Genomic DNA, 14,314 nt, shown 5'->3' with positions numbered 1-14,314 from the left:
CTCCTTTTCCCTCTGTGTTTACTCTGTTCTTGTTGTGCAGTTATTTTTCAACCTCCTGAATCCAGTTTTTGTTTGTTACTGCGCCACACAAACGCTAATGACCTTCTGAAGAAAGTTCAAAACCAGGACTCCATCCTCTTTACGGACTCACTGTTTATGTAAATGCCTCTGCTGATCTGTACATAGCTCTTTCATTTTATAGTTGCTTCTATGTTCTTCATGATAGAGCACTCTTCTATGTCTGTGTTTGTACAGTATTCATCACAATTAGTGGTTGTATTATGCATTGGACTGTGAACTACTGTGAAACTACAAATAGCTAGTATGTTTTTGATCAAAGCTTCCCTTCCCTCACACTCTCTCCCTGGATATTTGACCAGATAAAAATATGTAGGTTATCAGTGGATTGATAATAAGTAGCATTTTAAAATGGCACAGTTATCTGCAAACATTGTCTGAGAAATTTGCATTGTGCCACAAATTTAGAGCAGAATTTTCCTAATCTTTCTCATGGGAACTGACCTACTTAAGTCGGTGGACTACTAATATTTGCCACACAGTAAGGAATTGGCTCATAATCTTTGGGAGAGCATCTGCGTACACACAGGGAATATTGTCTGATGCTTTTGTTAAAGGCTTTCTCCTCATTTCATTCCTCCTTATGAGATTATTTTAAAAATTATAAGTGGGAAGAACAAGATAAGCATGATCTGTCTCAGATATGATGCCTAAGAAACTTGTCTATGAACCTCTCTGATTCAAATAGTGAGAGTAAAAAATTATCTCTGGATGGGAGTTACAGTTTTGACTTCACCAAAAAAAAAAAAAGGCCACTCGGCTCCTTCAAAAAATGAAATACCTTTAACTGCTTAAATTACACGTAACAAAGAGAGCAAGCTCAAAACAATAGACCATAGAAATAATAAAGTTTCAAGTGATTAAGGACAAATAAGGGGCAATGATTTGTGGGATGACAAGGAAAGGCCGGAACAATCTCTCAGGCACTGTAGAAATTGTAGGTACCTTGGTCATAATGTAGAGGTATTTGAAAAGAAAATGGGTTACATTGTTTTTTTCACAGACTGTCAGTGTGGCTTTTGAGACTTTACATGTCATTCACTGGGACCAGTCTTGTTCAACATCTTCATCAATGACCTGGATGAGGGGACAGAGTATACCCTCAGCAAGTTGACGACACCAAACTGGGAGGACTGGCTGATTGCCCAGAAGGCTGTGCTGCCATTCAGTGGGATCTTGACTGGCATGAGAGTTGGGCAGAGAGGAACCTCATGAGGTTCAACAAGGACAAGTGCAGAGTCCTGCATCTGGGGAGGAACAACCCCATGCACCAGTACAGGCTGGGGGTCGAATTGCTGAAGAGCAGCTCTGCAGAGAGAGACCTGGGAGCCCTAGTTGATCAAAACAGAACATGAGCCAGCAATGTGTCCTTGTGGCCAAGAAAGCCAATGGCATCCTGGGATGCATCAAGAAGAGTGTGGGCAGCAGGTCAAGGGAGGATCTTCTCCCTTTCTACTCTGCCCTGGTGAGGCCTCATCTGGAGTCCTGTGTCCAGTTCTGGGCTCCTCAGCTCAAGAGAGACAGAGAACTTCTGGAGAGGGTCCAGCGCAGGCACACCAAGATGATCAGGGGACTGGAACATCTTTCTTATGAGGAAAGGCTGCGGGAACTGGGGTACCCATTTTTTCTGTTGTATCTAGCAACAGGACAAGGGATAATGGGATGAAGCTGGAACACAAAAAGTTCCATTTCAACCTAGGGAAAAATTGTTTCAGTGTTCAGGAGAGGGAGGCCTCGCACAGGCTGCCCAGAGATGGTGTGGAGTCTCCTTCCTTGGAGGTCTTCAAGACCCACCTAAATGTGTTAATGTGTGACCTGATCTAGATTGACCTGCTTCTGCAGGAGGGTTGGACTAGATGGTCTCTGCAGATCCCTCCCAACCCCTACCAATCTACAATTCTATGATTTTTAGTTAATTTTTTTTTCCTTGAAAAAGAGTGAATACATGTTCATTTTCTGTGTGTTTGTAGATGTATATTATTCATATGCATTTTTACTCAACTGTGTTGCTTCATTTCTGGGATTAAATGCCCTGCAAGGTGACCTTTCTTCCAGTTTCAGCAGTCGTCTTAGCCATGTGAAGAAGCTGCTCAGTATTATCTCCACAGAAGTATCCACCCCTCTAATGCTGCATATCTAACGTGGGTGCCTGACAGAAATGTAGGCATCCAGTATTCAAAATTGAGAGATTTCTAATTCAGGTGCTCTTAATTGCCCTCCAAAAGCTACACTGAGCATAGAGAGTGCTTAGCTTCCTAACAGAGCGTCTAGATGATTTTTCTAAGATTGGACAGTCTGGTCTTAGAAAAGATACATTTATGCTGAAGAGATAGGACTTCTTGACTTAGATTGGTCTAACTGTGGTGTTAAGTAGTTGAGTGTAGACTTGGTATTTGTTATGCTCTTTGCACTGATTTCAGCAAAGTTGGGATTTCATGTGCCGTGCATATTACTCACAGACCCTTTTGGCTTCAGAAGAACAAATCAGAGATGATAAAATACTGTCAAGGGAAAACAAAATAAACCAGCTCCACCGCATAATTTAGGATGATTTTATGCAAAATAAGTATCAGTATTCACAAGGCCTCCTTCCTCATTTCAATCAAATTCTAGGTATATTTTAACATACATTATATTAACAGGTTCTCATAGTTACTTTCTGAACTGTAGCTAGTATAATCATCAAGTATTTATATTGTACTTGCTTCCAAGATAAACAGGTAGAAAATTCAGAGTAAGAGACTACAGAATGGTCTACCCAAAGCTGCTGGCAGGACTGAGTCCTTGTTCTGGGGTACCACGTTGTATCCAAGGCTTCAGTTGTGTGCCAGGCCATGCATAACCATAAGAAGAACACTGCTGATGGTGAGGAGGCAGTTCCTGGTTGGTTTAATGTTGCTGCTGGCATGCTTTTACCTCTAAACTGAGAAAGAGAACTGGTTTTGTGCACTGTCTTGAAAAGTGAATGGTACCAATGTGTAAGCAGACGATATCCTGAAGCTGAAATGATTTGGTTCATGAACAAGCATAGGCAAAGGAAGCAAATGACTAAAGAGGACAGGAAGGGCACTAGAGAGCTGCCAGTACCATCATAGTATGGACTGATGTTACCAATGCAGAAAACAACATTACTGTTGCCACCTATAAAGCTGCATAGAAATAAATTGTGTTCTATACAGATGCAAGTAAAGAATAATTTCTTTTAATTTCCCACCTTCTCAAATATGAAGATTTTATAGTATTTACTTGTGGAGTTGAAATTGGTTCCATTTTATTTTGCTTTATCAGTAAGTAAGAGAAGGTCATTCCATTGCTGTCCTTTCTCTCCCAGCACTACTTCATCTTGAAATCAGATGTTTTTCCCTGGGCAGGTTTTTACATAGTTCTCTACTTTTACCAGTCACGTGCCCATTTTGTATTAATAACAGAATTCTTGAATTTACCTCCAAGAACCATATGTCCTAGCTTCATTAAAAAGAAACAAAAAGAAAGAAGCAATCAAAAAACCAGGCAAAATTTGTGCAAGATTACACAAAATGTTATAGTAATGCTGACAACTGAGTTGTATTTTTTTTTGTGTTCAATTCCAGAGCCTAAACAACAGGACTGTCCTCTAAATTGGTTTTGTGATTGCATAGTCCCTTTTATGCTGTAGTGGTGGTTTTGGTACATAGCCATCTATTTTCTATTCAAATTTATAAACTTCAGTGGTGCCTATACCTTCTTGGAATTTGTACCTTGTGCAGCAACCAGTTCATGGTTTCATGAACAGATACTGAAAGCTTAAGGAAGCTGCTTGTCTGTTCTGTTGAAAGAATTTTGCTGTAACAGAAGCCATTAAATGCTTAGACTAAAGAACAAGTTTTATTTTCTAATGCATGTTAGTAATTTTTATTTTCTACTTATCTTTGTGTTTGTGAGTACCCGGTTTTTAACATCGGTTTTCCAAGGTGAATGTAGTAAATGGAAAGTACTGGGTCTAAGAAAACCCAACGACCTGCAAACATTCCCTGTGCTCAACTTTTTCTTCTGGTACAGGGAAGCCACAGAGGTTGATTTCTGTCCCTTATTTTTTCTCTGGTAGTTTGTAATTTGTCTTTTATTTAGAAAACTGGAGCAAAAAAGGTAAATAACAGTTATTTTATCTTACTTTTTCCAAAAGGCTGCTTTGCATTTAACAGTTCCATTTGCATAGGCAGATATTTGGCCATTTGGGCAATATTTACACAGGCTGGCATTGAAGGACTGTTGCTTTTGCTGCATATGACAGTATCGACTAGCACAAAATTGTGGCCGCACCTTAGCGTGCGGTACTTGTCAATGCAAACCCATTTAAGCAGCTTGAAGTTTTTCCTCCTCCATCCCCTCCCTTAATTCTTTTTTTGCCCATCTTAGCAGCAGAAGAGCTAAAATAATTACCTGCAGTCTCATTTTTCACTTTACTCCATGCAGATGCTGTGCGGTTGGGCAGCGGGCGGCGGGCGGGGAGGGGCCTGCTCTGATGCAGCACAGGCATATGACAGCAGTAGCAGCAACAGCAATCAGAGCCCTTCTCCGGGCGGGTTTTGCTGCAGTACGCTGATTGCCACTTTACAGCAGCCAGCAAGATCCCCAGCAGCAGGCACTTGGAGGAGACTCTGCGTGGGCACTTGTTTAAGGAGTACCTGACTAAACAATTGGGTTATTCTTTAACTGCGGGAGAAGTGCCTCTATTCCCTTCACGCAAGCTCCCTACTGGCTTTCTGCATTCATAATTTATCGGAGCCGTTTCTTCCTCTGTCTTTCTTCCACTACTTCTTTTTCTTAATTTTTTTTCCCCTCTTTCCCCCCACCCCCCGATCGTTATTTGCCCCCTGCCTCCACCCGCCCCCCACCCCCCCCAATCTGTGCTGCATCACTGGCTCTCATTATGCTGTGCTCAGTAGCCCGGTGTGTTCTCCGCCTCTGCTAGGCAGTGGCAGCATGGATGGTGCTCTTGTGACGACCTCTGCTGATGCTATCAGTCCACTGCGGATAGGCATGCTGAGTAATCCTGCTGTAAATGGGCGAGGACACGGACACACGAAAAATTAACCACAGCTTTCTTCGAGACCACAACTATGTGACTGAAGGTAACATAAATACTGTCATTATTCTCTTCTTGCACCGCATATTCTATGCCAGGAATGTACTGTCATGTTTGGAGACGTAGGCTGTTTCTCTTTTTTTGTTGTTGTTGTTTCCTCATTTTAAACAGGGAGATTTTCAAGGCGTTTCGGTGTGGTGTAGCAACAGAATCTGTTTGAATTGGCTAAATCCCAAAGGCATTCTGTCAGGCTATGACAGTATATGAAACTATATGGGCTGAAGGTCTTGCATTGTGCTGAGTTTCTGCTAGTGAGGTGTGCAGCACCTGGCATTGAATGCACAGTAGCTGTAATGTGGAAGATTGGAAACAGTTGATTACTTAAAAAAAGATGAAAGAGTTGAGGGCACTAAAGTAAGAGAAATAATCTGAAAGTTAACTGTTTGCTGGTGTAATAAAGGTTATGCATCTCATTTTGGTAATTATAGCCCGAGCATCACAGACATTGCTGAGTTGATTGTTCCCTAGAGAACCATATACATTTAGAAGGGATATGTAAGCATAATCTTTTGAAACGCTGCTGCTTTCTTTCCATTCTCTGTGTATGTACAAGGTATGAGAAAAGAAAAGATATTTTCCATTTAAATCATTCAGTGACTGGTAGCTTATTACATAAAAAGGAATTTTCTTGCAGGTGACACACATGAAATGCTGAGCTAATTTACTTTGAGACCAGTGAAATGGTTGGGTCAGGTACTGATCCATATTTCCTCACCAGAAAGTTGGTTTAAGAGCAGGCCATTTTAAGATGGATTGATGGATCGAACAGGAGAAACGTATTTGTAGACACTTGACTTTGCAAATATGTTTGTGTGTGCAGAGTTTTTACAGCACTTTCCAGCAGCAGAAAGAGTACTTCAGTATAGGCTTATATAATATGAACATACTTAACATCAGTGTCAACCAATACTTACTTGAGACTCAGTCTCCAGATTCTGTCGTCATTTGATCAATGCTCAGTCACTTAATACTCCCATTCTGCATCCTGAAATCTGATGAGCTCATATTTTCTTGATTATTGACGATTTGCATTTTATTTAGAATGTAGAAAACAGCAGAATAATGCTGGGAACAAAAAGGTCATTTTTCAGAAGGAAAAATTAATAATGCTGTGTACTGTAACTGTTACCACTGGCTGGTGTAATTGTTTGCTAATCTTGCCTCTAGGACATTCTTTGCATTCTGGTTCATGTTTCAGTGCATTTTAAAATTTGTTTTGAATTTTTTGTTAATGATTTTTGTCTGAATGATCATTTGGGTTTTGAGACTGCCACCTGTATTAACAGTTGAAGAAACTTTGTCTTAAATGTATGCCTTAGATTCTGCAAAATGCACAGCATATAATTACTGCAGTGTACGTTCTACATGTTGAGATTCAGATGTGTATTTAATGGTCATGTGCATCATGGTCAAATTTGGACCTTCAAGTCTGTCAGTTTTGTAATGTGAGGAAAATAATCCCTTGTGGATTTTGCAAATCAATATTCTACTCTTATATATGTTATGAGTGGATTTAAATGTAAAGATCTTTAGGCTGATGCAAGTGTTAGATTTTCTCATGATTTATCTTCACTTGGTATTGGAATTAGAAAGGCTGGATATTGTTTCATGGTTACAAATGTAGTGGCTTGTCTGAAGTGGGTCAAAACATATCTTGAATATTAATATCAGTCTATTATATTTTACTTGGGGTCAGAAGTCATAATGAAATATGTTGGCATCTGATTTTGAGGTTGATGAAGTATGGGAAACCTTCATCAGCAGTGTGTTAGTTGAGTGTCAGCTCTGAACAGTGTAATGTTTCTTGGGAATGTTCAGTTGGTCAGCTGTAGTAAAATTCTTCCTGTTGGTTATATATGACACTTCCACACCTTTTAAAAGATCATGAAAATCATGAGGGAATGGATTTATGTGTAAAATTTTTCCAGGTATAGCTTCAGCTCAAAGAGGATTATCAAAAATTTTAATTTCTCGTTGATATATTTTGTTTCAAATGCATAATGGGTACATAAGTTAAACTGGTGCTTAAAATGTGCTTTGCTTTGATCTTGTTTTGTTTGTTTTGTTTTTTTTAAAATTTATTTTTAGTCTGTTTTAAAGATTTGATTCCATGAAACAACCTTAAAAACTTCTCACCTGGAAGGGGCTGAAGTCCTTTCACAGTCCCCATATTTGGTCGTATGACGTGTTAGTGCTGTGTGTGGCAGTAACATACCTACAGAAATGCAGTTGCAGTCAGTAATGCTTTACTTTGTCGTATTGGAAAATAATTTCATTGAGACCAAATCCAAGTCGTTCTTTTGAGATCTTTGGCTTTTGTAGTCCACTATTTAAACCAAAGAAACACTTTACATTTTATCCAGTGTATTGGAGAAGTCCTTCATGTGTTGTTGGCTGCAAATAGCTACAATTTTATCTTCTGTTTTCTGAGTTTTAAAATCTTAGTAAGGGGTGTTGTCTGTCCTTGCTGCTCCGTTCAGCAGACTAAATCCACTTTCAAAATGAGGTATTTCTGACCTTTATTTGCACTTTCGCTCTGTTCCCTGAGGAAAGTAAAGCCGACAATAATCAAGATGATGTGGATTAACTATAGTATTGCTTTAGTTCTCTTCCACTTTTACTACTTCAGTGATTTAAAAACACTAATAATCATGTGACACAAATTCACAGGATACAGGAGAACTGTGACTAAAATCTGATTTGCTCTGCTCTTGCTAGTGAGCTGAGTGTGTTCCTAATGAATCTGCTTGCTTAAACATGAATTTTATCTCTTTGACAGGTCATTATTTTGTAACATGGGGTTTATTTGTATCAAACATGACTTTAACTGGAATATATAAGATTGAATTGTTTTTTAAATCTCAAATTCATGGATTTGATGATTGATAGTTTGATGTTACACTGTTGCTGGCAATAGGCCTTATAGACACATAAGACAGCAGTGACTATCTGGAGTTGTTCCTCTTGTTAGATATGCAATAAAAGCAGTGGAGTTTAAACAAGCAGAACCTGAATAATTTTAACTTTCTGAGTCTTAAAAGTGTGATACTGTTCCACAATGGAAAAAGGCAATTAAATTGAAGCAGCAGTATACAGTAAATTTTTAATGATCCCTTTCAAAAGTGATTTTTTAAGAAATTTGCTTTTATTGGAGTTGTGGATTTTGTGAAACTTTATAAAGAAAGAGAGGAGAAAGACCTGAGAAATAAAAAATGTGATCTGTGAGGTAAGATTGAACTTCTTAATGTGAAAGTAGTGGAACACTGGAATATATTGCCTAGGGAGCTTATCTATTTTCTATCACTGAAATTTTTAAAAGCGGGTGACATAGATGAGATGGCTGTAAGGAATGACATGGGGATAGCTGCGTGTCCCTTGGGGCAGAGGGATGGACCTGATGACCTCTGAGATCTGTTCAGACTTCTGATTCATTGCTGAGTTGTATTTTATCTTTATTGCCATTTGCACTCCAGCTGTGGGAACCAGCTGCCTGGAGGTGTTGGGTCAGTAAAATGTATTATTTCCACAACATTTTTAGACAAACTGAGATGAGAGGCATCATGTAGCATAGGGAAGAAGATGGGCCATCATTACTTACAGGCAAAGTCTGTTAGGGGAAATGGCAAGAAAATTGTGGACAGTAAGTTGGGGAAAGGGATAAAGGAAGGAAAAGGCTTTTGTGCTTTTGGGGACACAGAATGTCTTTCAGTCCAAGAGTTCCCTCAATGTTACCTGTGGTTAAGATTAACAACAAACCTGACAGAATTGCTGATGGGCTTTGCTGTCTCAGGACCTTGTGGTCAGCTGTGCAGGATCTGATTCAGGACAGTGAATTGTGTGATACGGTTGTTGTATTCCTGTCAGGTGAAAAAGATGTGGAAAACAATACTGCTGCTCCTTTTATCAACTGCACTGTTGATTCATTTACTCTGTATTCTACAGATTTAATGATTGACACAGAAATAATGAACATAATTGAGTGTTTTTGCCAAATGGTGTTAAAACATGTGATTCACTTCCATGATCCCAAATTTATCCAGAAACATGCTGCAGTGACAAAGGCATTATGCAGATTGTATGTGACTTGTACTGAATAAATCTAGTGTATCCATTCATCCCTGCACTTTTATGGATTATCCCTCTTTTGGGAAGAAATAAATACTTGCTTATGCTCTCTGTTTCTAGACAGAGAGAGGTTCCTCCCTTGCTATAGGCCTGCAGATTCAAGTGAAACCAGTGAAGTTGCACAGATGCAGTGGGGCAGAAGCTGACCTTCACTATCTAGTCATTTATATGGCCAAATGGTGCAGATTGGTTCCATATGGCTTAACTTCTATTAAAAAGTTAATCATGTTAATGGTGTATTAACCTCCTCAAATGTGATATTTGAAGAATAATGAGAATTACCAGTGTGGTGTAAAACATATTGAATCATAACCATGTGAAACATTTATTATAGAAGATCAAAAAATACTTTTCTTTTTCGTAATGATTTTAAAGGAAAATCCACTGCAGATGATGAAAACAGATTCAAGTTGTTGTTTTTCTCCTTTAACTCAAGAAATTAATCTCTCTTCTTCATTAATCAAAGTTAAGGCCAGTTATACATTTTATCTGCCAAGAACAAATTTATTTATGAACTTGTCTTTCATAATCATCTCACATATAATTTGATTAAGAGCTGACTACCTGAGAATATTCGATGAATATAGTGAACAGGTTACTGTTCTACTGACTCAGGCTCACCATCAGTCTAGTCTGCTCACTTATTTCTAAGAATGGTTGGTAACAAGCTTATTAAGAAAAGTGCAAGGGATGATTCTTCCTCTTTTAACCTCCAGCAATTCAGGATTTGTGTTGTTAGTGTCGATGATTTTTAGGTTTTTACAAAACTCATTTAGAAAGTTGTAGAACAACCCTGGAAATAATTGCTTACTCTTGTTCTAGTCATTTGTGTTCTTTATTCTTTTTTTCCTCAAGTATGAACAAAAGTAAGCCTTGTTAAAGCATAACTTTGCCCCTTGTTAAACAGGATATAGTTCTATGGTTTTGTGTGCAGATTTGGTTCTTCTTTCATTCACCATGCTATTCTGATGAATGTTCTGGGTTCTGGCCTTGAAGATTTGGATTTTATAAGGTGTATTCCAGTGACAGTGCTGACTATGGTCTTCATTCATGCAGCTTAGCTGGGAGAAGCCATGGAGGCAGGGCTAGCGCACGGCTGTCACAATGGTTTGTGCTGAAGCCCAAACCATTTTCTCACCTGTTCACACCTGCAGCTGAATGTGTAGTTCAGCATGCAGGAAAAGCGAACACTGGTACTACCCAAAGCTTGGATCTGCATAGCACAGACGTTTAAGGCAGTGTCCAGTATGGGCAATGTGAGGCAGCAGTTTGTTCAGGCAAGCCTAAAAGAAATAAGATAGATTTATCCCAAGTGAATCACGCTGTCAGTAATGCTTGTCACTATGCAGTCCCAGCTACACAATCAAAGTACTCCTTAGATACAATTTTCATACTACATCTGTTAGGCACTCATAGTATCATGATCTCTATTCTACTTGCCAAATCAGGTTTGAGAAGAAATTATAATCAGGAGTGGGATTAAGACAGTTGATCGTAGACAGGGATTTGGGAGTTTCTTAATTTGCCATTCCCAGCATTCCCAGAGCAGGAACATGTTCTTGTTAACTTGTTACTGCCTCCTCTAAAGACCTGCCCCTTCAGGGAAGGGTTTAGTTTAATGACTGGCTGTTAGATCCTCCTAAGAGACCACTTCAAGCCACTCTGAGCTGCAGGATATATATAAAAGACTTGGCGTTAACTTGGTTCAGGTATCCATTTAATGTCATGCCACCACATGACAATTATTCACTAGTGTTGCGTGAACCTTGTAAAAAAGTACTAACTGTGACTAAACTGCCTTGCAACCTTTTCCATTTGCAAAGGCAGAAATCTCTAATGCTCGAGTGCTGGCTTTGGTGGATTGTCTCCAGGGACTGATGGCAACCTTTGCTCTCTTTGCACGTGTATATAATCAATAAATTATCTCCCACTCAGTAACTAAATAACAACTGCATATAGTTGCTGTGTAATGTTATAGTTTCTGGGGAAATGAATAAGATTAACAAAAGAAAAGAGGAAGCCAAGCTGCTTCCATGACAGTGAGTACACAGAGCTGCAAAAGAACCTGATTGTACCAACCTGGAGTTTTTCTCTGGTGGCAGCGGTGTCTAAGGGGTGCAAAAGACCAGTTAGTTTCCAGAATTTGCCTTATGTCCAGTGAATTCACACATATATTGTGATACATTGGCAAATATTGATAGAAAATGTAAATAGAAATTATTATAGTATAGTATGTTTAATTATATAACTACTGTCTATGTGATAGATTTAGCTACATAGAGACTTAAAGATTCAAGTTTGGGAGGTCAACAGTACAGTGTATATGTAAGATAAAAAGCAGGCATCAAACATGATCTATGCAAGCTCTTTCTAATTGAAAGTGACAATTCAAAAGCATTAGATAATGGAAAACTAAACACCACCATGCAGGTAGAGTCATTGTTCACTGCAGGAGTAGTTTATTTAGCATACGCGTCATTACGGATAGAAAACTGTACTTAGCAGTACTCTTTGTTTTCTGTGTAGACCTCAGGCATTTTAGCCATGTATCATATATTTAAATGGTGAGGTTAGAGAATAATAGATGTGGTTCTTAGAGCAGTTTAAAACAGTGGGTGTCAGGAGGTTGGGACACCCCTTTTTTCTATAGTAGCTAGCAACAGGACAAGGGGTAATGGGATGAAGCTGGAACACAAAAAGTTCCACTTAAACGTAAGAAAAAACTATTTCACTGTGAGGGTGAGGGAGCCCTGGCACAGGCTGCCCAGAGGGATTGTGGAATCTTCTTCGTTGGAGGTCTTCAAGAACCACCTGGACATGTTCCTAAACTTCCACCATTTGTTTGGAAGGCTTTATAAAGAAGGCTATATGCTGAGAGAAGGTGAGGTATTTACCAGCTAATATCAATGCAGTTGTTTTGACTGGGGAATGGATGGTAGAGTACATAGTTACCCTAGAAAATTAGAAGTTACTTAGAAGGGTCTTAGATACACTTCTTGCCACATTGAGGCATTTTATTGATCAGCTATTTCTGTAGGACTTAGGGTTACACTAAGCTTACCTTTAGTATCAAATGTGATCTATACTATTACTTTCTGGTGAAAGTTCTCCGATTCTTTACCAATAGGAAAAAAATCCACCTAGCAAAGCAGGCCTAAATATAAGAGAGTTCCTTTTCTCAGGACCATTTCCATACTGAAAAACTATTGTACCTCTTACTTTTATTGCTTAAATGCATATCAGAGCAGACTATATTATGCCAGTGCAAATACGAGTAATAGAAATGTACGTGCAGAGACTCCATTGCAAATAAAATATTTCAGCACAACACATCATGCAGTTCAGTGACTTGTGTGGATTGTCACTATGATAGGGGTTTGAGATCTTGATTGTTAAATATAGAAGTAGTTTTCATATATCCTGATTCATTGTTAAAAAAAGAAAAGATAAATGTGGAAACATCTGTGTGTAATATCATGACATTCGTGCATGTTTCACTTAGGAATATAGTACAGAAGAAAGTAAAAGACTGTCAGTTAGTTTATTATCCTCTAGTTCCAGTTCAACTCAAGTCTGAATAGAACTTGATTAATTGTCACTTTAATTCTTCCTGTTTGTAAGACTTTTTATGTTCATGTGGCCCAGGCGTTGCAAGTAGTCAATGACTGTGAGAAATAACACCATTTGCATAAATTCTGAGGTTAATGCTGCCATGTGATAGTGCTGATTAAAGGCAGTCATGCACTGCCTGTTCAGCCAGCTTCTAGAAAAAATAAAGATCATCAGATCTTTAAGTTAAATTTAAACTAAAAATAAATGACTTTTTATTTCATTTTCTCTGTTTCTAGTGGATCCATATTATTTATCCTTAACCTAAAACATTAAACCAGTATTTAAAATAGAATAAAAATAGCTTTCAAACAATGAACTGATCATGAATTTTCAATAATGTATTTCTAAAATTCTGTCTAGTCAATGCAAGCTTGCATTCTCTTAACTTTGAGATATTTTAATTTATGACAGAACTTGACACCAAGTGTTTAATAAATCTTTCCAGGTTTCCAAATGTATAGCTGTAAATCAGACTCTGTTATTATTTCATGAATAATTTCAGATAGAGTATCTTTATTTCTACATTATGAAATTATAAAAATTAAAATTCAAGAAATACAATAATAATAATAATAAGGATTAATTAGTAAAATTCAATGAATGGGGCTGGTAAGTACAGGGCAAAGTTATCTGCTAAGGTGACACACAGGACTTATCATACAATTTAATTTTTTCACCTTACTTGACTTGATATTTTTTATTTTAGCATGGAGACCTGGGATATGGGAATAACCAGTACAAGATTAAGTCACATGTGTATTCTGTATTCTTCTTTGAATGGAAGATTTAAGTCAAGTATATTCTCTGTAACCATCAGTGAAGCTCAAACCAGAATTCAAACGTGCAGTCTCTTTGCAATAGGTAGCTTCCTACAACACCTGATGCTAAGAGTCAAGTAAAGGTTGTATGGATGGTAGTGCCTCTCATTGCTTGAATGTGAGGTCAATATGATTTTGTGCATGTTGTATGCCCTCATGCTTTTGTATATGTTGCACTTAAGTCTTGTCTAGTCTCTACTAGTTCATTTTCTGCTGTGTCTGTATTTCTATTCCTACCAGTCGCTATGCTTCAAATGCAAATCTAGAAATATTAGAATGGCTATGTAGAATTTTCAGCATTGGGAGATGGAACAGCAAGAGTTTATATGTAGGACACTGCATATCTTTGAAGTCTCATATGATTCACCAACTATTTGGTCTATGTATGTTAGTGTCTGCTGATTAGGGAAGGTAGACTTGGTCTGTGACTGGAGTGAAACTTTCCTTATACTACCACGTGAAAAATAATGTCATTGCTTTTTTGATTCTCCCGTGTGTCAATGATGAGCTGCAGCTGTCTAAAAAAATTGATTACTTGGACATGGATTTTATTTTC

The 14,314-nt window shown here is 38.2% G+C and overlaps 1 protein-coding gene across 3 annotated transcripts in view; it reads left to right on the top strand.

The window, feature by feature from the left end:
• PPP2R2C (protein phosphatase 2 regulatory subunit Bgamma) overlaps positions 1-14,314 on the top strand; it is a 205,085-nt gene that overhangs the window by 55,084 nt on the left and 135,687 nt on the right. Inside the window, exon 1 of one of the 3 annotated variants that reach the window (XM_061992351.1) lies at positions 5,059-5,189. The exons of 1 other annotated variant lie outside the window; for it this stretch is intronic. In XM_061992351.1, the coding sequence (XP_061848335.1) occupies positions 5,120-5,189 (70 nt within the window). In that variant the 5' untranslated portion in view covers positions 5,059-5,119. Of the gene's footprint in view, positions 1-5,058; positions 5,190-14,314 lie in introns of those variants that run through there. One more of the 3 variants, XM_061992352.1, reaches the window with a different exon arrangement.

The sequence above is a fragment of the Colius striatus genome, chromosome 3 (genome assembly GCF_028858725.1).
Source record: "Colius striatus isolate bColStr4 chromosome 3, bColStr4.1.hap1, whole genome shotgun sequence".
Taxonomy (NCBI): Eukaryota; Metazoa; Chordata; class Aves; order Coliiformes; family Coliidae; genus Colius; species Colius striatus.
The sequence above is the reverse complement of the archived record's forward strand: the minus strand, read 5'-3'. Positions and strand labels throughout refer to the sequence as shown.